At 35.2% G+C, this 24842-nt stretch overlaps 1 protein-coding gene and 1 long non-coding RNA gene across 6 annotated transcripts in view; one reads left to right on the top strand and one right to left on the bottom strand.

The window, feature by feature from the left end:
* Positions 1-19762, bottom strand: part of LOC149588588 (A disintegrin and metalloproteinase with thrombospondin motifs 9-like) — a 179267-nt gene extending 159505 nt beyond the window's left edge. The window contains exon 1 of one of the 3 annotated variants that reach the window (XM_089862363.1): positions 18570-19762. In XM_089862363.1, the coding sequence (XP_089718489.1) occupies positions 18570-18858 (289 nt within the window). In that variant the 5' untranslated portion in view covers positions 18859-19762. The remainder of the gene's footprint in view (positions 1-18569) is intronic. The other 2 variants (XM_089862364.1, XM_089862365.1) reach the window with 2 other exon arrangements.
* On the top strand, positions 11834-15738 carry LOC149588591 (uncharacterized). Of its 3 annotated transcripts, XR_016379928.1 has the most exons (7): positions 11834-12007; positions 12312-12478; positions 12842-12936; positions 13041-13262; positions 13323-13375; positions 13531-14440; positions 15254-15738. It is a non-coding gene; the product is annotated as an uncharacterized LOC149588591 (long non-coding RNA). The 3 variants fall into 3 exon arrangements; XR_016379926.1 differs by lacking the exon at positions 15254-15738 and having other exon boundaries at positions 13531-15241; XR_016379927.1 differs by lacking the exon at positions 15254-15738 and having other exon boundaries at positions 11834-11978; positions 13531-15241.
* Positions 19763-24842: the final 5080 nt, after the last annotated feature.

The raw sequence follows: 24842 nt of genomic DNA on the forward strand, positions 1-24842 counted from the left end.
TCCGTCTTAAAAAAGTCTATCTATCCCTGCTCAAATACTATGAACTTAACAAGCTTATCGTAAAATTCCCACACAATGTTGAGCGTCAAAGGGTTTAGAACAAAATTACAATTTCAAATAGCCATGAGGACAAACCGATATATCGGTATCGGCACTTTAACCAGATTTCAACCAAAAAAGTCGATCATTAATCGGTTGAAAATCGGTAGATATCGGTTTCATTGAGCTATCTCGCAGAATTTAAATAATCGATTAAAATCGGCATTGATTCCAATAAAACATCGATTAATTTTACGATATCAGTCATCAAGAATATCAATAAAGTCCTGGACGTATAACCAGACTATTTAGTAACATTAGACGAAACCAATATCAAAAGAAAAAAAAAATTGCAAGAAAGATTTGAAAGGAGAGAAAAAAAAATTATGTAAAGAGATCGATTTCGATTTCCGGCCAAATTCGATAAAATGACAAGATTTCTTTGCGGTTCGCTCCTTTGCGCCTTCCCTCCTTTTTCCCCATAGATCCCTAGCTTGTTTATATAAGAAGAGAGACGGATAGTGGGACGCGCTCAAAACGAAATCGGTTTCTTTTTTGCCACCAAAATAACTAGTTTATCTATAATAGGCCAGAGCGATTGACGAAAGATATCAGAATTACGAGACATTCTCTTTTCATAAAGAAAAATATCTTAATCCGCTTGGACTTGATCAAAAAATACACTGTCAACCATGATCCCTTACAAAAGAATCTATTTCATCTCGAAATAGAGAAAAGTTTTTAACTTCTCTGTATCTATTGTTAAAAATAAATGAAAACCTTTCGAAGTTGTACTTGCATAAGTTTATAAGATATCTTCCATCCGTAAGTTTGTCACTGGTAACTTAGAAACTGGAGCTTGTCATGAAGAGGTCATAGATTCGAGTTAAAGCGAGGAAGGCCTGGTTTTGGCGCTGTCAAAGGCTTAGTAATGCAGACTAAATAGGACCTAGATGGAAGTCCTGCAAAACTAATTAACCACCAAGTGTAGTACTTCAATTCTCGCTTCCGTCGTTCTGCTAGAACTAGCTCGAGCTGTAAGTCTCTCAGTAGCATTACGAAGTATAGGTAGTGTCATACTTATCATGTAACATATCACTTATAAACTTATGATACTTGTGATAGACAGATTCGGTATTTTATAAAAAAAAACAGGGCATTACAAAAATTTCTAATCTAACTAAACCTATAACTAACTAAGCCTAACACATCCTCCCTTAACCATGCATGCATCACAAAAATCGAAATTACTGCCGCAGGGAGAAATAGTTAACCCTTTGACCTATTTATAGCAGACGACGTCGATAGGGTAGAAAGAAAAGAGCCTAAGGAGGTAAAAGAAAATAATATCGGATTGATTCCGAAAGAAAAGAAAGACACATCAAGGAAGGAAGTCTGGTTACGATTGGTTTAGTCTTTCGTTTCCAGACGTTGAATAAATATTTCGATATCTTTATATACTAGGTAAGAAAACAATGCTTAATGCTTGCTTATCTTAAGAGAGAAGAACGAAGCTGATGGCTGCGTATGTACTTGAGAAGCAAAAGTCAGGTTTTCTTTCAGTCCTATATAAAGAAGTTAAGTAATCCGATATACTATATGGTAATCCCGAAGAGATTTTCGGGGTAAGTTGGTAGAGGGAAAAAAATAAACAACCGCTTTGTCAATGTCAAAAGTAACTTCTGTATATTATCAGAAGTATATAATACTTCTCTTCCTAAGAAGTGTACCACCACAAAGCGTAACATGTTTCTTCCCAACATCAGGATCAACATTTATTAAAGCAAGGTTACTAAACCGAATAGTTCCCTCATACTCTATTAGGTAACGCTTCACTATTTGCCAAGACGCATGCACTTGCGGATGGATTTTTGTCCCACGTCAAGACGGGGTAGAGTAGATTTGTGGGTTAATTGCTGAGGATTTAGTTAGTATCAAATTCACCCTGCACGGTGCAGCGATGCGCATCTGCAGTTTGATGAAAGGGAGAGCAAACAAAAATGGGTTGGTTGAGCCTGGGAAGAATCATGAACATAACTGAAGTATTAAGAGTATACAGAGTCTTCTTCTATTATCCCCTTCTGATATTATATTCTATGCCAGTTCGCTAAAAAGATCAACATTGAAGAAAGTATATATGGAATCATTATTGGTATCAACTCAATACCCGACTATCAAAAAAAAAAAGATACATAATCCAAGGTTGGAAAATGAAATGAAAACAAAACTAGAAAACAGGATTTTCGGGCACAAAAATACAGATAACACAATTTATATTTTACTTTGTATATACGATATTGTCAAAATTTGTTACATAAACTAAGAAATTGGGATAACAAGTGCAGTTAACTTACCACGCACTTTTTTAAATTGAAAATTAAGTTAATATGTGTGTTCAGCACTCTGAAAAAGCCCGCTCTTATACCAGAAATTGCGATAAATTAAAATACATACTGGAACAAACATAACTTAGATTTATTCTAGTTAATTTCAAATGACCCGAATTTCTAAAAAAACTTAAGCCTAATTTAAAACGAAAGTTTAAAAAGCACGTGCGACATTTCTCGCGTCAAAACTCAAAAGCACGTGCGATATTTCTCGCGCCAAAACTCGAAAAAGCACGTGCGATATTTCTCGCGCCACATGGCGCCAAAAACTGGAAAGCAAGTGCGATATTTCTCGCGCCAAAATTGGAAAGCACGTGCGATATTTCTCGCGCCAAAATTGGAAAGCACGTGCGATATTTCTCGCGCCAAAACTCGAAAAAGCGCGCGAGGGACGTTATTCCGAATCCACGCACGTGTTTGTTTCAATTCCTTATAATTAAATTGCGAAACCCAAGCTTATTTCAACCCCTAACCTATCTTGTTCGATTGACTAACGATGTTCGAAACTTGGTATAGGAGCTAAAAAGACAGGCAAGCTACATGGCTCCACACCCCAAAATTAAATCACCGTTTTTCCCACGGTGATTTAAAACTTATTAATCCTTAATAACGGTGGTGGGCTCCCTCCTAGCTGTTTCTACAACTAGAGCTTCTCTCTCTCTCAAACATCGACTCTTTAATGTCTTTGGGAAGGAGGGAGAGAGAGGGGGAGGGGGGTTGGTAAAATTAATATATATCCAATCCGTAAATATATAATAAATGCCCGTATTATACGAAAACGCTAAGGAATGCCATATTTTGGGGGCCCTGGCCGTTACAGGACCACCCAAAAATTCTTTAGCCCCTGCATCTTTTTTTCTCCCAGCCAGTTAACGGGAGAGACAGAGGGATAAGATGTCGAAGTCCCCAAAGACACGTATGGGTCGTAGATTTCACAGCATGGGGAGATGACTTACAGTGGCAATCGGAAATCAACACATCTGTTTAATTCGAAAAAAGTCATTGACCTTCTTCGAATGAACGAATTAATACAAAAGTTCTTTACATTTCAAAACGAAATTTTGTGTTTGGAAAGAGATCGTAAATTGAATATTAAAAGAAATTGGCCTAATTGATAACTTTTTTATTTAGTTTGCGCTTTTCTACTAACTATGACACGAACTTTTCAAATTTAATTTAAAATTAGGCTTAACAAGTACAAGTTATTGTAAACGTTCCAATCAAAACTAGTAAACAGTGTCCCGAAATCGCCCTAAGAACATCCCCCTTAATTTAAGACAGGCCTTTCATAAACACCCTGAATATCAATTCATGTTTAGTCTACAATTACGTTTGTACTATTTTCCCCGATTTTTGTTACCATTAAGTATTTTCATAAGTTTATAAGATATATTCCATGATAAGTATGACACTACCTGTATACTTCGCAATGCTACTGAGAGACTTACAGCTCGAGCTAGTTCTAGCAGAACGACAAACGAGAATTGAAGTCCTACACTCGGATGGTTAATTAGTTTTGCAGGACTTCCATCTAGGTCCTATTTAGTCTGCGTTACCATGCCTTTGACAGCGCCAAAACCAGGCATACGTCGCTTTACCCAGAATCTATGACCTACCTCATTCACTCCACGACAAGCTCCAGTTTCTAAGTTACCAGTGACAAAACTTATGGAACAGAACATATCTTAAGAACTTATGGTATTTTTTAATTCCGCGGGAAATATGATGCCATAACCGCGAAACTCGGTACAGTACCATCAGGTGAGTCATAATCATTAAAAACTTGTTTGAAAATAAATTAAAAAGAAAAAAATAACTTGGTTAAATTTCTTCGAGCTTAAAATTAAATAAAATAATCTATTTTTAGCATCCCAAAGTTTCCCAAAAATATCAAAGTTATCCTTCGGCTTGAATAAATATTTCTCGCTAAAGAATAAGCGAACCAAAAATAATTCTTAGCGGTTTGACACGGTTTTTTTTCTTCTTCTTCTTTCTCTAGATGATTCTATGTTTCATACATGTACAGGGTGTTTCTGGTAAGTCTAGCATAAATTAAGGGGCAGTGTTCAATGGGATTCAATCGAATTTGAGTCGAAAATTTATAACTTCTATCTCCATTTTATCATTTACAAGGGACACTGTTTTCACAGATTAAGATTGTAAATAGCATTTTAAGGATGACCCCTTAAATTTAATTAATTAAGAAACTAATTTAGACAATTATTTCTAATTTAATTAAGGGGTCATCCCTAAAACAATCAAATCGAAATATAACTCGAAAACAGTGTCCCTTGTAGCAAATTACGATAGAAGTTACATTTTCGACTGTAAATCGATTTTCCAAAGAAAACTGCCCCTTAATTTATGGAAGGCAGACTTATCAGAAACACCCTGTATACTTATCCCAAAACCCATTTTCCATAATAAGAAGAGAGTCCTTAGGATTCGGGGCTAAAGTCTTCAGACCATGCGTAAGTTACGCTAGATACATTATAAATAAAAAAAACCAGATCTTATGTAAATGAGATTAAGAGAAGAGAGGGAGAGATGGAAGGAAGAATGACTCGGAGAAGCTGTATAGAGGATGGGAAATGAAAAACGTAATGGCAGTGGAAATAAATTATATTAGATATAATATTGACCAAGTTGACCCCCTCCCAAGAAAAAAAGAAATATTACACCACATTAATTTGAAAGAAAATTACATTCCCGAATTTAGAATGTTTAATTAACCATATTCAAAAATATTCATTGACATTCTCTAGCAAATAGATCGATGCACGTTTTTAAAGGGAGGGTGAAAAGGAAAACCAAGTGATTTATTTTTTATCGGTAAGACATATCTCTATCTGCTTAGAGAAACATCCAGGAATTATTTTAAAATTCAAAATAATTTAAAAAATTTCATAGATAATTTGAAATTTGCACCTCCGACCAATCACGTAACCTTCTTGTTAACAAAATTCACGTGGTATATATGCTCTATATCTCGTGCAATTTTTATAAAATCTCTTGCTAAATATCATTCCACATAAAATCTCCTGCTAAATTTCATTCCACATATAAAATCTCGTGCTAAATTTCATTCCACATATAAAATCTCGTGCTAAATTTCATTCCACATATAAAATCTCGTGCTAAATTTCATTCCACATATAAAATCTCGTGCTAAATTTCATTCCACATATAAAATCTCGTGCTAAATTTCATTGCACATATAAAATATCGTGCTAAATTTTATTCCACATATAAAATCTTGTGCTAAATTCCATCCCACACTGATCGCACGTGAATTTTTGTTAAAACAAGAAAACAGGGCACTACTACAACTACACTTAACGATCCAACGCGACACAACTAATAATTCACGAATTATAAACTATTGCGACGAAGCTAAAAAAAAATTCCAGGCTCAACACCGGTAAAATGACGTAAAAACTAAAATATACATATTTCTCTATACCTTCTCCTTGTGATATATATTTTGCGGTTAAAAAAAAAATACGAAACAAGAAAAGGGTAGGCCTAGGTAGATTCCTGAATGCAGTATGTATCGTCGAGATAGACTGGGACGATCTATAACAAGGTCTGCTCGGGGCTATTGCGCGACTTAAATAATTAAAGAGTGTTTTTCAAAGACTTGATGGGAGAGAGAATGTACCCAAAGACACGGAAATATCAAGAAGCCGAACCCCGCCGACACTTTAATATAAAACGAAAGACAAAGTTTATTATGATCTAGAAAGGCTAAAAACATTCACCCCATTACGACAATTACAGGGAATCATTTTTTTCGTCGTCTGTCTTTTAATTTTTAAATTCTTTAAATGCTCTATTAAAAACCCCTAAAACCAAACAGAATTAAGTTTCCTGGGCGAGTACGTCGCGTCTTTTTAATTGGGATAAAATTTTAATAATTAATATTTACCATGAATATTATAATGATAATAATACGTTGATGAAATTTAAATATCTCAATTAAATACAACTGGGAAATTAATAATTACAAAACCGTGGAATGATATTTATGAATTAATGATTGTATTAAAATTTTAAATATGGGCTTATGGTTTTATAAATTTGATTAATTCTTTTCGTAGCGTTGTCGTCTGCTTGAAGTAAACGGGGACACGTGACGTTATAACGGAATGTGCTGTGCATACCAAGAACTCATAAAGAACACAGAGAACGTTCAAATATAGAAATTTTTAAACTTAAAAAAGCTGAATACGTAGAAATTAAAATTTAAAGAACTTTAAAAGCTAACTTTATCTTTTTCAGAAATGTCGCACAGTCAGCTAGAAATTCGAGTAATATTTCGTATGACACCGCGTATTTTAAAAAATAGAAGAGTTCATCTCCCATCACCTGTAAGTTCATCTCAAACCGAGTATCTGACGCGACTAAAAATATGGAACCCCAAAATACAGGGTGTTTCAATTTTGAGTCGAAAATGTAACTTCTACCTCCATTTTGAAATCCACAAGGGACACAGTTTCAAATCAAGTTACGAATGATTTGAGTGTTTTTGTGATGACCCCTTAATTAAATTAGAAATCATTATCTTCTGTTTTTTAATTAAAATTAAGTTTCAGGGGTCATCCATAAAATACTCCAATCAATCAATCTTAACTCTAAAACTGTGTCCCTTGTGGATTTCAACATGGCGATAGAAGTACAGAACATTTTCGACTCAAAATTGATTTCCCAAAGAACATGATCTCCCTTAATTTATTATCATACTTATCAAAAACACCCTGTATATCACATGTGTTCGACTTTCTTCACTCTCTAATTTCGTCGCATTCTAAAGAAAGAAGATGACTTAAATTAGATTTCTAAATAAGATCATCACCGTCTGGCTCGACGTGCTTAACATATCACGAAATTACGTGCCGTTAACGTACCATAAAATGCTTAGAACACAAAGCGTACCTTCAAAAAGATGGAGATATTTTTAAAGGATTAAACTTTCAAAGGAATTAAAAAAAAAATTCCCCGTTTGTAACGTAATTCGGGGCAGTAATTCTAGACATCTTAAAAGAGAATACCGGTACGCCTTTGAACCCCAAAAATAATAAATTATTTAAAGATTAGATAGAGGGTTAACTAAGATGAAAAGAAAAAAAATGGAAGAGCCAAGGCCCTACAAGGGCACCGGAGGAAGAACTAGTCTTTTTTATCTGATTTCGATTGAGAGAATTAAGGGTTAAAATTAAAAAGGAAGTTTCTTGACGCGAGAAAAGGGGTGTGGATCAGAAAGTCTCATCTCATCTCGGAGTTTCAAATATTAAGAATGTATTCAATTCCGCCGTGAATATTGGCATAATAGCCGCCCTTAAAAGTGTTGCCAGTCAATTCAACCGCTATATACAATTAGAACTGAATTAATCTTGTAGAATTCTGTGTTTTTCATTTTTTAAATAGAGAGAGCGTATTTCAATAATGAATTTATCAATTGGAACCATGTTTCTATCTACAATATTAAAGAAGATACAAGCAATTGAGTCCGCGAAGCACTGGTGAGTTCCCCTATTGGACGAATCCGTAAACCAATAGGTGTACTCCCCAGTGCTTCGCGGACTCAATTGCTTGTATCTTCTTTAATATTGTACATAGAAACACGGTTCCAATTGATATATTCATTATTTAAATACGCTCTTTCTATTAAAAAAGAGAAAATTCTACCCTGGTCTATCCCTTTAATGAATAATTCAATTATCTTGGTAGAAATGTATAAATTCTTAACGATCAGGATCGTTTCTTGAATTAAAAAAAAACCGAGGAGGTTTTGGGAATATACAAGGTTCTTATCTTGAATAAGAGATATTATGGCATTTCGATATTAACTGTAGACTGGAGTAATTTAAAGGGGTATTTAACTCTGATATTTTCTTATACACCGAATATGGGAAACGGTTACGTGAAATAATTTTATCAAAAAAGAGTGACGGGTCCCTCGATTGGGAGAAGAAATCTAAAAACGTTTGACCGACAAATAAAAATGTTATAAGTCTAGTTGGCGCGTATAGAAATATACAGGGTGTTTGTGAAAGGTCTATCAATAATGAAAGGGCGTATTTATTGGGCCATTTTGAGTCGAAAATGTTCTATGACATTTTGCCGTCCGAGCCACTGTTTTCAAGTTATGATTGGAGTAATTTACGGATGACCCCTTAAATTTAATTAAGAAATTGAAAGACAGCGCTAATTTAATGAAGGGGTCATCCCTAAAATATTCAAATCATAACTCGAAAACCGTGGCTCGGACGGCAAAATGTCATAGAACATTTTCGACTCAAAATGGCCCAATAAATACGCTCTTTCATTATTGATGAACTTTTCACAAACACCCTGTATATCGGGATTATGTTTTTAGATAAAACAACTTTTGAAGGCTTTGGAAAGACGAGCTAGACTTCGATATATCAATTCGATTTTGACGAAAAAAACACGAATTTAACAGAAATATCTTGTAACTTCCTTCCCCTTCGAAAAGATTGATTAACTTAACACAAATGAGGGTAATAAACTCCATTTTTCATAAAATGCTTTCAAAACTAGGCTTAACAACGTTAAAAAGTTAAAATTAGGAATAAGGCTGTTCAATAATTTAAATTAATAATTAGGCTTAGGTTTACCAACTTTCAATAGTTAAAATTAATAATCAGGCTTAACAACGTTCAATAGATAATTTAAACTAGTAATTAGGCTAGTACTCTTGATTAAAAATAAGCTACTTTAAAATAGATGAAAAAATAGGCCAAATCAGTAAAGACGTTTCAGCCTCTACGCACCGATGCTTCGCCAAAACGAATCTATTAAATTGAAAGTTTACTACATTCGAAACTAGGGAGCGAACTAAGTTAATTAAGCATCGAAAAAAGCCTTAAACGTGCCTATCCCTTTGCTTCTTTCTCCGATTGAAATTGCTCTTTGAAATTTTAATCCCGGAAGACAGCGACCTCCAAAGAAGAAGAAGAAAATAAGAAGTAAAAGTCGTAAGAAGATGCGGAGCAGAAAGGTTCAGGAAGAGGTAATATAAAGTAGAGCGAACGTTGAGTCGTAATCCACGTAACGTAAGAAAACCAAAAAAATAAGGAAGGCGTGGATTAGGTCAAATTAAGATGAAAATCCGTCTATCAAAGACATCACACAGCTACCATGTCGTATTGAGTTTCTAGTTAAACTGTCGTAAATGACGGTGAATGACGTCTTTTAAAAATCTCTACGCTTTTTTGGGCGCGTGCATCTAAAGGCCCATTCAGACTCAAATCTTACGATCCCGTCGACCTCCCCGTCAATTTCGTTCCGTTCATTTCCCTGTTTAGACACGAGAGCAGACGACTTAAACGTAGTCGTGTATATTTTTGGTTTTTTCAACCAAGACTTTTGAATACTCAAATAGATAGACGAACATCCAAAATGAATTTCAAATACCGCGCCAAGAATTGCCTAAAACTTTCAATATATTGTCTTATAAAGCGTAGCAGCTCACTCGATCACGCGTCAGTAAGGCACGATCGAGTGAGCTATGGCTATAGAAAGGGCGCTAACGAAGGTGGTGTTGCCTTCTCGACACTCACAGCCCCGACGAAATTGAATTGAACCATTTTCAAGCTAAACCCGTGCACGAATCTTTTAAGTTGTCGTTGGCACATGTGCAAGAAAAGCGACTGCATTGACATGAACGTAAAATTTTAGTCTACAGTCTGAACGGGCCTTAAGCCGGTTGGCTGGCGCACGAGAAAGGTTGTCTGCTTACACGCTTTTATATCAAGAGAGAAGAAAAGTGAGAGCTTCTATTATTAGCTAACAATTACGTAAAGGCATCGAGAGGGTTTGCCTTAAACAACCCACCTAATTCCAAGGGGTAGGGAAATTGACCTAATGTTCAGTAACTTAGCTTGATCAACGAGTTTACAGTTGAACTAATTGAGTATCCGATCCCTTGTATAATCCCCTCCCAATCTTTATAAGAGGTATTATTATAAAAGTGAGGAAAGAGGAGGGGAGGGTAAGGTTTTTTTTTGGCAAATTAAAAAACACGCTCCATTAATTAAAACGGGAAAAAATAAGAGTTATTTCAATTATCTCCTTACCTCAATCTAAAAGGAGCTGCTTTATAGAATTAGGCTAAATACTCAAGCTAGACGGAAGGATTAAACTCAAACAAAAACAAGCTGGTTTAATTTAAAATCATCACTTGGAAACACATTTTTGGTTTCATTTCTTAAACAACAATAATAACAGGAATACATACAGCTACTAGGAATCATTGCGGTATATCCCATGTTAATTTTTTAACGCGGGTTTGGTGGGTATACCGGATTTGAGAACTTACTATCCGTCACGCCTCGTAATTCTGATGGCGTCTTTCTAACTGCGATTTCATTGGTTAGTAACAACGCTAGTTCCAAGGCTCGCACGCAAGGTGCACCGCGCAGCAATATAGATTATTCGCCATACATAATCATTCAAGCTCTTCCCACAAAATCCATCTAGATAAATTGAGAATAAAAATGGCTACACAATGATTCCAATTAGCCGTATGTATTCCTCATAATATTTATATTATAATTTCAATAGCTACAATCTCACGAGGAGCGCGCTTATAAAATGATCATCAAATTTCAAAACTTCACGCGCCACGAGAAAAATTCTTATAGCACGTGAAATTCCATTACACCATCATATTGACACTACTACAACTGCAACTACAACGACAACCACAGCGAGCTACAAAACACTAGTTTCGTTGCGACTAATTTCAACCTTGTTAAAGCCGAAATAAGTTACTTGGCAAAATGGGTGAGTACGTGTTTTAAGTAGTGGTTGGGGGGACAGCCTGACTGTTAGAACAGAGAGAGAGAGAGAGAGGAGAGAGAGAGGTTTTCTCTTAAACTCTTCTCAATCCCCGAAAGAACACCGCTGTGTAATTATGTCATCAATATTTTTTACGTCTACCCTGATGCTCTCTTCAATAATAATTCAAAGATTTTTTTTCTCTCTTTCTCTCTCGCTGGCTCATTTTCCCCTATCGCCTTAAACTTAAAAGAGTCATGTACCCTCTTAGCGCCTATTTTTACCAGGAGAATATACCAGTATTTAAAGGTCGGGAAAACGTGAAATTTACTATAATAAATGGTATCCTACCCTAAGGGACAGAGTACAACTTTACGTTGAAAAATAACAAGTCTTGGGTGAAATTTTGGCACACGCTGTTTCGGGAAAGGTCGAAGTCTGGGAATTTTGAAATTTTTTTTATCATCATCTTAGCTTAGCTCTTTAAAAGTTAGCAAAGAAAAAAAAAAACTTAAAGCCAATATAAGCCACCGAGATCTTCAAGGTTGGAGAAACCGAAGGCTGCTTGGTGCTGGTGCTGGTGCATTCAGCTAACCCAACGATGGGATCCAGCTTAGCTTATGTTCAGTACGTACGTCTCTAGCTAGAGCGATTTTAAAAATACACTTTTTTTAGGGTTATTGCAAGCGTTCTTGAATTAGTAACGAAATAAGAGAGAGAGAGGGAAAATTGCACTCTTGCTACAGGGTGAGGAATTTGCTAAAAGTTTTAAAGAGGTAAAAAACACCCGGATGGGTTGAGATGATTTCTTAAAAGGGTGAAGAGAAGGAAGGAATATAAATATATTTTTGAAAAATTAAAGTGGTTTTAGAGGAAATCTTATGTTTTTTTTTTTGGTGTTTTCGCTTTTTAAAACATTTTCTGATACTTGTTGGAAGTTGGTGTTCTTGAAATTTCAACGAAAGAATTTTATTTCATAATTAAAAATTGGGCTATTTCCCCCCTTTTCTGTTTTGGGGTATTGTTTAACTCCAACTCAACTAAAGTTTAACATTTACACATAATATTTAAACTTTACAGCTCAATATTTTAACATAATACTTGGCTTCAATTAAAATTCATGCGTGGAAACTGAATTAATTTATACTTTCACACAAACTTTATTCCCTTCTTAAGAATTCAATTAAAACTTTCAAAGTCAGCCATAATAGTAACTCGACGCTTCCTATACAGGGTGTTTCTAAAAGGTATGTCCGAAATTAAGGGGGATAATCTTTGGGAAATCAATTTGGAGTAGAAAATATAACTTCTATTAAAACATTTTGACCCTAAGGGACACCCCATTTTCGCGTTATGTTTGGAGTATTATTTTATAGATGACCCCTTAAAGTTAATTAAAAACTGATTTCAAGGCAATTATTTCTATTTTAATTAAGGGGTCGTCCTTAAAACACTCCAAACATAACTCGAAAAGGGTGTCCCTTGTGGCAAAATATCATGATAGAAGTTACATTTTTCGACTCCCAAAGAACATCCCCCTTAATTTATTATCAGACTTCTCAGAAAAACCTCTCTAAAATCGTTACTAAATGAAATTCTACAATAAATAGAGCGAACTGTGTTAGGCCTAGAAACGGGAATATGTGGAGGTGACATATTTAACTAAAAGGGAAAGTTCTTCCAATGCATTTCCCATTCAAATAAGGTGAGAATTTCTAGAGGTGCAAGCAGGAGTTCACCGGTATTTAGTCTATAACGAAATTCAAATTCCGTTTTGGTTAAGTGCATGGCGCGGTATTTTTCAAACAGGATACGGGCGCGATCATCAAAATGCGTCATTAGGAATGCATACAGCTACTAGGAATAATCGTGGTATACCCCATACATCTCGTGATAATTTTTGTGAGAATACCGGGCTTGAGAACTTATTATCCGTCACGACTCCTGGCGGGCGTCTTTCTAACTGTTATTTCATTGATTGGTAGCAACGCAAGGTGCAACAGGCAGCGAAATAGATTATTAATTCGCCAGGTAAAATTCTTAATACATAATCATAATTAGTCTATAGCTCTTCATACAAATTTAGGCTAGATATACGTTGAGTGAAAATGGATGGATCAGCTACACCATTACTCCTAGTAGCTGTATGTATTCCTGGTGTCATTCATTAATAATAAATATATTTTCAACTTATGTTTTGACAAATAATTTGACAAAACATAATGCGGGTCTAATTAAAAAAATATCCAATCAATTATTTTTTTAGTAAAGAGAATATGTATTTGTCATTTATTTCCAGGGACAAGATACTTGAAGGAAAAGGTCACATTATTTTTCTTTCCATTCATCAAAGTTGCGGCACAAATATTTCGCGAAATTAATTCTACTGTCCAACCCCTCTAAATTGTTTTAGGGTCGCTTTTAAAAGGGAGGGTGAAATGGAAAATTAAGTGTTTTTATTTCTTTCTTTTTTTGTGATTCTTCTACACCAATCTGCAATTAAGGAAATACAGTATGGGAATGGTTTTAAAATTCAAATTACTTTGAGATTTTAAGGATAATAAACTAATTTGAATTTTAAAATCATTCGGAGGTATATATTTCCTGGATGTTTAACTATGCAGATTTGTCTTATTAAAACAATCGATATTAAAGTAATTACTATATTTTCATTTCACTCTCCCTTTAAGGGTGTAAACGAACATTCGTAGCAAGAAAAAAGGTTGACTTAGGTTTTTGTGGGTGAAGCGAAAGAAAAAAAAAAAAGATACTAATTTCTTAAAAAACCGTGAAATACGTTAAAAGAAAAAGGAAGATAAAGACCTTTGAAATTAGGCTAGCAATTTGCAGTCTTTTGAACCTAAAGTATACCATTACCGTTACGTAACAATAACCGCTAATAACTAAAGAAAAGGGGGCTAATAACTAATTACCAAATTATTTCCGAGTTGAATTTAAAAGTTTAAAAAAATCTAATTAAATTAATTTAATTTAAACCTGTTAAAATTAATGAAGATGCAAAATAAAAATAAATTAAATTAAAGGAACGCACAATATCTTACGTAGGGGAGTGGCCTAATCAAGTTTATCTTCCATTAAATAGAGTGGTACTGAGAGGGAAGGAGCTACGGGGACGTGACGTCAATATTGCTATAGTCTAAATTGCATGGCCTGAGCTGAAGACTTCCAATATGGTGGCCAAAACGGAGGTAACCAGAAAGTTCGTAGTAGCAGACGACTATACAGCTCTACTGGGCATGCGTCAAATTCGTATAACATTATCAGTACATTGGAATCTATCCGCCTAAAGTAGTTCCACGCTTATAAAGTCACGTGATCATATTACCCAATCACTATAGAGTAATGTCAGTTCTACTATGCAAACGTCATACCATAGAGCAGTGTCGGTAGAGGGGGGGAGTAGACTGTGTATCCCTCCCTCTAGGCGCGCTTTTGTAAGAGGGGATACTGTACGCGCCTGGTAGGGGGGATGACACTTAGCTAAGAGATAGAAGGGTATGACGTTTGCATACGTAGAACTGACATTATTCTATCTCTTACTGTCATCCCCCCTACCAGGCGCGTACAGTATCCCCTCTTACAAAAGCGCGCCTAGAGGGAGGGATAAACAGTCTACTCCCCTCTCTACCGACACTTCTCTATTCCAGGAAATAGTTACCTCAAAATATAGTTCTTGACACGCCCCTTTAATACCGTCGCATTTCACATTCCTTTATTTAAAACTTCATCAAAATGCGTTGTTAACAACTTGTTAGGTGATTGACACTTTGCCCAAAAAATTCCAATACCCTAATCACTTTAATTAATAAATAGTTGCGTACCCAAGAGAATTTCGCGAGTTCAAAAGCCCCTTTTTGGTGGAGCTTGATTAGATCTTTTAAAAGTGTCTAATACTAAAAGAAAAAAAAATAAACCTCCATCACTACTAGACTTTGGCTACGATTCAAAAGCACGTGGTCTCAAACATTTTTAATATACAGTACATAATATTTTTTTTCTAGACTCATTCAAAAAGAAATATGCTTATAAGAAGGCCGCTAGGGGGCTAGAAAAAAACTAATTAGAAGCAAAAGAAAGGACGGGAACGACCGGAACGTGGCGCGAGAGAGGAAAATAAAAGTAGGCTTAGGAAACGAACGAAAGAAACAAGATGACCCATCCAACAAGTGAAAGTCCCATCGTAATTCGTGCAGCTACCGATATTGAATACATTTTTTACAAGCGTAGAATTTAACACAATGATTCCAATTATCTCTATGTATTCCTGATTTTACCAAGAAATAAATCAATATAACCAGAATTCTCATTTTCATAAAAACAAAAATTAAAATAAAAATAAATTGCCAAATTCATAAAAACAAAAATTAAAATAAAAATAAATTGCCAAATTCATAAAAACAAAAATTAAAATAAAAATAAATTGCCAAATTCATAAAAACAAAAATTAAAATAAAAATAAATTGCCAAATTCATAAAAACAAAAATTAAAATAAAAATAAATTGCCAAATTCATAAAAACAAAAATTAAAATAAAAATAAATTGCCAAATTCATAAAAACAAAAATTAAAATAAAAATAAATTGCCAAATTCATAAAAACAAAAATTAAAATAAAAATAAATTGCCAAATTCATAAAAACAAAAATTAAAATAAAAATAAATTGCTAAATTCATAAAAACAAAAATTAAAATAAAAATAAATTGCTAAATTCATAAAAACAAAAATTAAAATAAAAATAAATTGCTAAATTCATAAAAACAAAAATTAAAATAAAAATAAATTGCTAAATTCATAAAAACAAAAATTAAAATAAAAATAAATTGCTAAATTCATAAAAACAAAAATTAAAACCTTTTACGTGTACATTTTTTCAATAAATAATAATGCTTAACCTTTCAACCCACCTCAATTCAATCCGCATCTTTATACTTCCAAGGGGAGATGTCAGAATAATCACAACAAAGATAAAAAATACGCAAAAATATATAATATCGATAATTTAGAACAAATGTCCTACCCCACTGCACTGCAGAGTCTGGGGTGCCGATCTAAATTTCTTTACTAAAAGATTCAAGAGTTTTTTGGGGGAGAGAAAAAGAAAAAGAGAGAAATGGGAGAGACTCACAGAGAGAGAAAAAGAGAGAAAGAGAGAGATGAAGGGGGAGGAAGGAAGACACGCTCGAAACTCCTTAAATCCAGAGCGGCAGCAGGCGAAGTCTCTTGCCACCAAACTCAAGACTTCAATTATCTACAATTTTTCACATACTCTAGGCCTAAATGAAGACAGTACTCAGGGAAAAGAAAAAAAATATTAAGAACAAAAACCCAAAAAGATATTTCGTTTGAATTATTCCGACCCTTCTTTTAAAATATGCGTAACATCATTTTGAATATAAAAATAAACTTACAAAAAAATCTATTGGAAATAATTCACTGCCCCTTTGATACACTACCGGCAAAAATAATAATTTAGTTATTTTAATTACCAGCATTTTATAATTACTTTTCTAACTTGATACTAGAGGGTAATAACGTCAAATTCCTTAAATTAAAAATATTCAAATTTTTACACCGAGTCAATTAATTTAGAAATAAATTAAGTACAACGACCTCAAACAAGACACAAAAAAAAACTAAATATGGAATTTGTGCCAAGAAATTTTTCTCCTATATAGACTTGTTATATAACCGCCGTTTCATAGTGAAAGTTTTCACTGAACAGGCAAGCTACAGAAAAATTCCTCTTACAATATCTCAGATTAAACTCGAGCCAAGTGTTGCCAGTCTAGTTGGTCACAAGAACCGAGTCAAACTGAACTGCTAGACTTTCTCTCTGCGCAATCAATCTCTTGTCTCCCCAATTGCCTGGCAACACTGGGTGGGGGGAACGACAATAAACCCCCTTCAGTGAAAACTAAGTATATTCATGAATGAATAGAAATAATTCATGTGTAATATTTTCTTTAAATTTGAAGGGTGTTAAAACGATGCTATATAGCTTAAAGTCGAGGGGCTAATCACTCCCCCGTATACCAAAAAAGCGAGTGTCTAATCACTTTAAAAAAGTTCCTGTACAACAAAACACGTAATCATATTAGAACATAACGTTCAAGTAATTAATGATTGCTGTTGAATTGCGCTCACAAATAAGTTGCAACACCGCTATTAAAATTGCATTAGCATGTAAACCGATTACAGAGTGACTAGCCCCTCGTACAGTTATAAAAAACGCGTGACATTGCATCGTAATCAATATCAAGGCTTTCACAAAAAAAAAAAAAAAAAAGAAAAATATCCGAAGATAATTAAAAAAATGTCAAAAAAGTTTTGAAGAAAAAAGGACCCATTTAGTTTCCCTTACAACACACGTTCGTTAGACAAGGTCGAACTAAAATAATTTTCCTAAAGTTTTTTTCTTTTTTTTTTCTTACTCTTTAAAACCTTATCTGTAAATTGAAACTATGTTTTAAAAATTAACTGATTGATATTTTCATATCTCCCCTTTTAAAAATTGAGAAAGAGAAACAGAAACAAGTCACTTTTGAAAAATGCCACTATAGTCCTGAGTAACTCTATCTAATTCGATCATAGCAGTCTTAAATTAAGCCAGTCTCAAAAATTTTTAAACTTTAAACTTTAGGACTAAAGCTTAAAAGAGATTTTTGAAAAATTTCCATTTTTGACATGTTAATTAATTTCGAAGAGCGAAAAGCCAAGAAGCAAAGTCCTCCGTTTACGGATTAACTTTTCTAATTTAGTAAAATTCAATAAACTTCAACTTGACAGCGAAGGAAACTTAATAATTGTCAAAAATTACTAGGAATACGTATTAACCTTTAACGTCAAAAGCAGCCCTTGCCTTCTTAAGTCCATACTCAATTAAGTTGGCCTATAAAGAGGAAACGACACTGTGATACTTCTAAATGGAACTATTCTATTTCTAAACACAGTAATTGTCCGACCTCCTTTTAAAGGGACCATAAAGAAGGCATCGAAGAGAGTAAAATTTTTAAATACGTCACAGGCACGCACGTGAAGCTTTAAGACACAAAGACTACGTATGAAGTTTGACTGGACACCTAGTCCTTGTTTCGAAGCTAATTTTCATAATAATATTAACTAAGTTTCTATAAAGAGTCACGTGTCTCTGACGTATTTAAAACAATTTTGACCCACCCACCCAAAAGGTCATAACCCTTTTGGGTACATGTCCTTAACGCGTGACCCAATCATTGAAGCGCACAAAAATTATGTAATGGAACATTTGGAGCATCAAAAACATTGCGAAGAGAAAAAATAGCTTTAACAAAAACTGACCAGATAGTGGGACGTTGGTAGTAATATCCTGTCCAGCCTTGTTGGTGGTCAACGTAGTCGCGTCGGAATAAGAGGTCAATGATGACGAATGACCATTGTCCCTCGTGATGGTGGTAGTGGTAGTGGTAGAGATACTTTTTTTCGCGAACGTGTTCGGACCACTACTTATATCCGGAAGGATCGTGGTCAAATGTTGGTCCCGTTCGGTCAGGGCGCCAACCGTTATTGACCAACAAAAAAGAATGGTCCAAATCGTCCATATATTACACTTCGGACACCTCGCGAACATGATCGGGGGTCCGCAACCCGTTATCAAACCCCGATCTTGAATTTATTTCACTTCAATAAAAACGATACACTTTTTTTTTTAAATTAAATTCTCTTAAACTTCACTCGTCACTTTGTTGTTCCAAATGCATTGCTTCTTCTTGTTGTTATTTGTTAAATTACTCTGATCATGAAACGCGGAAGTTTCGTCGCTTTTACGAACTTTCTTCAAAAGAAAGTAAAAATCGATATTTTCAATTTTAATTTAAAAAGAAAATTGAAAATCAAACTGGGAAATTTTATTTTTTTTCTGGAAAAATCGCTCTTCTTTCAGTTGTCGTTATTTAGAAACAATTACACTCATTCCGGGTTGAACTGTCCGCGAAATTCGACCTTCATCCCGATTATCAGCATGAATAAATAACTCCATTTACGAGTAATACCAGCTGTAGATAACTTGCTTCACAGTCGACGTCGTGGTGGTGGTTTTTGTCGCGAATTAAAAATTGTCCTTCCATTGGCTTTTTATTTTATAATAAAGAAACGAAACTATTTTATAACTTTTCTTCTTTCATTTTTCTACTCGCTTTATATAATTTGCGATATTTGCAAATAATTTGGCACCAAAAAAACACCACTTTAACTTGATAACTTATATATTAAAATAAATAGAAATTATGAAAAATAATTCTTAAATTAAAAACTCGGAACGGCGGCTTGTTAGTTAGTTAGGATCGCGTTGTTAACTTTTTTTACCGACTACTTGGGACAAAATTTGGGCAAAAAACGCGCGAAACACTAGTTAAATATTTTGAAAAATCCGGGAGCCGGTATCCCCGTGTCTCTTTTTAGCGCAGCACCGCCACGAGTGTCTGCTCGGTTTGGTTTTAATATAGAAGAGTGAGACAGAGTGTGTGTGAGAGAGAGAGAGGAAAATGATAGAGAGAGAGAGGGGGGGGGGAGCTCGAGATGCGAAGAGCGCGTTCCAACACTAGCGCACCCCAAAGACAAAGTCGCTCAGAATCGCGCGAGCTCGGCACACGATCAACAGGAGAATGCGCGGCGCGCGGCGTCCTGGACTAGAGCAGACCCTCGCTTTCGATTCGAGGTTAGGTTCCGTTATAGGTTAAATCGTATAGAACAAAATATATTCACAGAGGAACGCAATTCGCTCCCCGAATTCTCTTCGGGCTCAAAACGATGTATATATATATATATATATATATATATATATATATATATATATGGGGAGCAGAGAGAACGTTAGGAGGGAGAGAAGAAGAAAAAGAAGAAAAATTCAAAGCCTTGAAGGTTAATACACTGTTGTAGAAGATCTTACGTTAACGTTACGTAAAGCCTATATTCCTCTCTCTCTCTCCAACTTCTTTCCGATGGGATTCTTCTTAAGACGCGGGGAAAAAGACCGGGTGTGAAAGCTAGCGCCATCTATCGATATACGGTCGAACTAATCAGTGTTTCATTCTCCCTTTAATTTGTTTTCTTAGACTATATCGGTGTACTAATTCATCTATGCGTGCGTTTTACATCCTGTGATCTTTTAGATCTTGTACAGGAACGAGAGTACAAATTGCTCAATAAAAACAGGGTATTATTTTAAAGTTTTTAATGTATACAGGGTGTTTCTGAAAGATCTGTGTATAAAATTATGCGTTGTGTTCTTCGGGAAATCGATTTCGAGTTACTTCTAACGTAATTTTGCCAAAAGGGACACCGTTTTCAAGTTAAGATTGTAAATAGTATTTTAAGGATGACCCCTTTTCAAATTATGATTGTAAATAGTATTTTAAGGATGACCCTTTTCAAGTTAAAATTGTAAATAGTATTTTAAGGATGACCCCTTAAATTTAATTAAGAAACTGTTTAAGACAATGATTTCTATTTTTTAATTAAGGGGTCATCCCTAAAACACCCCATCAAATCATAACTTATGGCAAAACGTTACAGATGTTACATTTTCGCCTCGAAATCACCCAAAGAACTTCTTCACATAACAGAAACACCCTGTATATGACGGTACTATAGTTAAATTAATGTAAAAACAAAGCTAATTTGCAGCTTTGAATATGTACATACTTCAAGAGCATATCAAATACTTCCTAATTCAAAACCGGAAAGAGGAATTTAAGCGGAAGTAAAGTAAGTATAATGGTTCCGTTGAAAATAATACCATCTCACTTCCAGTATTCCAGACTTCACTGGGACTTAGATGCAATCTTGAAAATTCGCTTGTAAAACTCATAATACAAGTTTAACTTAACTTAGTTAATTCCGAATAACACTTTACCGCAGTACTTCAAATAATGATAATAATTATAATCACAAAAGAGCCTAATTACATCTTCGCCCCCCCCCTTTTTGTAGTAATTGTAAGAATTCGTACTTCCGACCGGATACTAATTTTCCGGGCAACGAAAGTATTTTTAAGAAAAAAATAAAGAAAGTCTAGAAGAACGCTAATTGATTTTATCTTCTTAAAGGGATGATGAAACGCAACGCCCGCTAATTAACTAAATTCGATAAATGTCTTGGGGTTGTTAAATTCGCCGTGTATACTAGAGCTCCCGCGTCTGTTAGATAAACCCCAAAAAATTCAATTTTATGTGTCATGTCTGTTGTACGGCCTTGGTTTATCACAAGGACTAAGGATTAATAAAACATATTTTTTCAGCGTGGGCTTAGCCGTAAAAAATAGCTGTTAAACCATGGGCATTATAAATACTATAGGGGACTGGAAAACTGAATGATAACTTTGTGGGAGAGCTCTTAAGGCCCATTCAGACTGTAGACTAAATCTTACGTTCACGTCTATGTAGTCGCTCAATTCTAGCTTAGTTAGACACGTGACACCGACTACGTAAAAGATTCCTGCACGGGTTTAGTTTTAAAAATTTTCAGTTTCGTCGGGCAGTGCGTTTCGAGATGGCGCCATCTCGTTAGCGCCTTTTCCTTAGCCATAGCTCACTCGATCATGCCTCAATGACGCGTGATTCAGTGAGCTATACGCTTTAGCAGACGATATTTGAAAAGTTTTAGGCAATTCCTGGCGCGGAATTTGTAAACATTTTGGATGTTTGTCTATCAATTTTAGTATTCAAAAGTCTTGGCTCAAAAAAAATCACCCAAATACGCGACAACTCGTTTTAAGTCGTCCACTCTGGCGGATGAACAGGGAAATGAACGTACCGACGAAATCACCGAAACGAAAACTGTAAGATTTCACTGTAGTCTGTCTAAATAGGCCTTTATTTCAACACAGGGTTCGCAAAAAATATTGTTATCTTTTTTCTGGTCCTCTTTCACGATAGAGAGTCCATGATTAAGCCAGGCTTAGTCAATAATTGAAGGAAGCGAATCCTATTTGGGTGTATATATGTCGGCAGTAGAAATTTCATTATACCGTTTTATAACAAGCCTACGTTGACTAATTTCGGGCTTCATCGATACCAAAGGTTAAACTCTTTCATTATAGCTCAACAAAAAAAAATAAATGTCGTGGGTGCATCGAGTCTGATGGTTTTAAGAAAATAAAGAAGTGTGGGATCTTAAAGGAGAGACGCGAGATGGAGTAACAACCTTCGAGGGCCATGTGTGGCAGATGCAGTCCCATCCCAGAATACCCAAGATGCTCACGCCCCTACCTAGCGCCATTTAAAAATAGACGCTATAGTTCTCATGAATTATCTTCTATTTTTAAGACACAGGAGGCATTTTATACATTTTGGTACCAGGTACGACCATAAACGGTACACGTTAGAGGAGTAGACACCATAGCCTTTATCAATAAATAAGGGAATATCTCTCCATCTCCAAATGTTTATTATTAATTTCCGGTTTTTTCCCCCATTGGGTGATTACCTTCTGAACATTATTGGTTGAAAAATGTCATCTGCTTTACTGTATATCCTCTATGGTGGCGGAGAATGATATTTAGATAAAGGTCACCACGTGTCTACCAAGAAAACTAGCCCCAAAAAATTTTAACGAGAACTGAATACTCCTCTACAGTATATCCTCTATGGTACAACGCTCTACACTGAGGATACTGGGAGGACTTCGTTACCGTTGCGGTAGATGGGGTTAGGGAGGCTACGTTCCGTTATAGGTATGGAGATTGACTACTCCATTTCACTTCTCTTTCTTCTCCACCACGGATATGGGACCACGCGTGCTTACATAGAGACTAGAGAGTGACCGTCAAAAAGCGAGGGTTCAAACCCTGGTAAAGCATTTATTATAATATGCAAATAACCCTATAGAGTCGTGGGAGGATACATTTCCAAGTTTATAAAATAAAAATAAAATTATATTTATTTCAAGGACGTTTATATAAGATGGTGATGATGATGTTGTTGTATCGTCTCAATTCTTAAAGACCATAAAAGTAATTTAAAAATATTTGTGCAATATAAAGTGTGCAGTAAAGGGGGCTACAGAAATTTCAGGGTTGCCAGCCAGTAGCTTGTTATTAGAGCATCTCATGCATCATTCAGGTTTGGAACTGAATGTAAATTACTGAATCGAACCGATAACGGTTGAATTGCACTCACAAATGACTGGCAACACTTCAAACGGAGCGCTATCCATTTAAATTTCAATAATTAACATACTTCAATAAGTTTCTCAAATGCTACTACCAGGGATAGATTTAATTTTAGAAGTAGGAATGGAGAACAGAGTAATATCTGGGTGCGCGTCAAAGTCCCGGACCCCCTTCCAAGGGACGGAGGGGTATGAAGGAATAGGCGGGTCATGGCGACAGAGGTAAAAAGGAATTACGTCATTATTTTTCGCCGTCCCCGTCAGCAACGTCATCAAAACGTAGTTTAAGTAAGCCAATAAGATAATTTAAACTTTTCGTTACGTGTTGGAGGGAGGGGCTCTGTTCTGGGTGGTCTATGAGTCGGAATAACTCAAATAAATACTAACCGTTCTCCATTCCTACTTCTAAAATTAAATCTATTCCCGCTACTACTCAAGTGTTAAGCTTTCACTGCCAGTATGAACTCTGAGCAAATTAATATTTTAGCCAAAAGAAAAGAAAACCGAGGGAGAAAATTCAATTAATTTTAAACTTTTCAAGACCTTTTTTTTATATAAACAAACCTCATTAGGGGTCATTAGCGTTTATACGCAAACTTAAAGACGGTTTTGTTTCCTTTTTTTACAAGAAATATACTGTAAATTATTATCTTTAACTTGTTTTTGTTTATGTCGGAAATTATGGGAAAATGTCTAATAAACTTCCAATAAAAATGATCGATTGGTTTTGGTTCTCTTGGCAGAACTCACTCACTCTCGCTCTAAAAATGAAGGTAGATTGGAATATTCTCACGAATATTGCCATGATTAGTAAGTATAATTTTCATATCACATTTCTGTTGTCCGGAACGTAGATTATAACACGCGTGTGTCAATTGAATAAATTCATGTTGAATCCAAAAAGCGCTAGTCTACACTACACTACAGTCAGAAACACGCAAACCGATGCCTTACAAACAAAATATAAATCTAACGTTTACGTCTCAAGTTTCAATAGACAAATTCTCCCCTTAAAATCTTTCGTCAAATTATACACCGAAATTGTATAACGATAATTCCGACCTGTATTTACATTAAGGTTCGACGATGCTGCATGAGCCTCCCAAATTTTAGACCCCAATTTAGTGCCTAATCGTGGCGTTGTCGTTCTCATACCAAATTGGAGGAGAGAGGTGGATGGAGTTGTAATGTTCGTAGGCTATGTGCGGCAATGAGAGAGAGTCTCCGAGATACAGAGGCTACGTTATACCATAAGTTCATAAGATATGTTCCATAAGTATGGCACTACCTATACTTCGTAATGCTACCGAGAGACTTAGAGCTCGAGCTAGTTCTAGCAGAACGACAAGCGAGAATTAAAGTACTACACACGGATGGTTAATTAGTTTTGCAGGACTTCCATCTAGGTCCTATTTAGTCTGCTTTACTAAGCCTTTGACAGCGCCA

Source organism: Phalangium opilio, unplaced genomic scaffold, assembly GCF_054372755.1.
Source record: "Phalangium opilio isolate 3A_F unplaced genomic scaffold, DU_Popi_V2 ptg000540l_1, whole genome shotgun sequence".
Lineage (NCBI taxonomy): Eukaryota > Metazoa > Arthropoda > Arachnida > Opiliones > Phalangiidae > Phalangium > Phalangium opilio.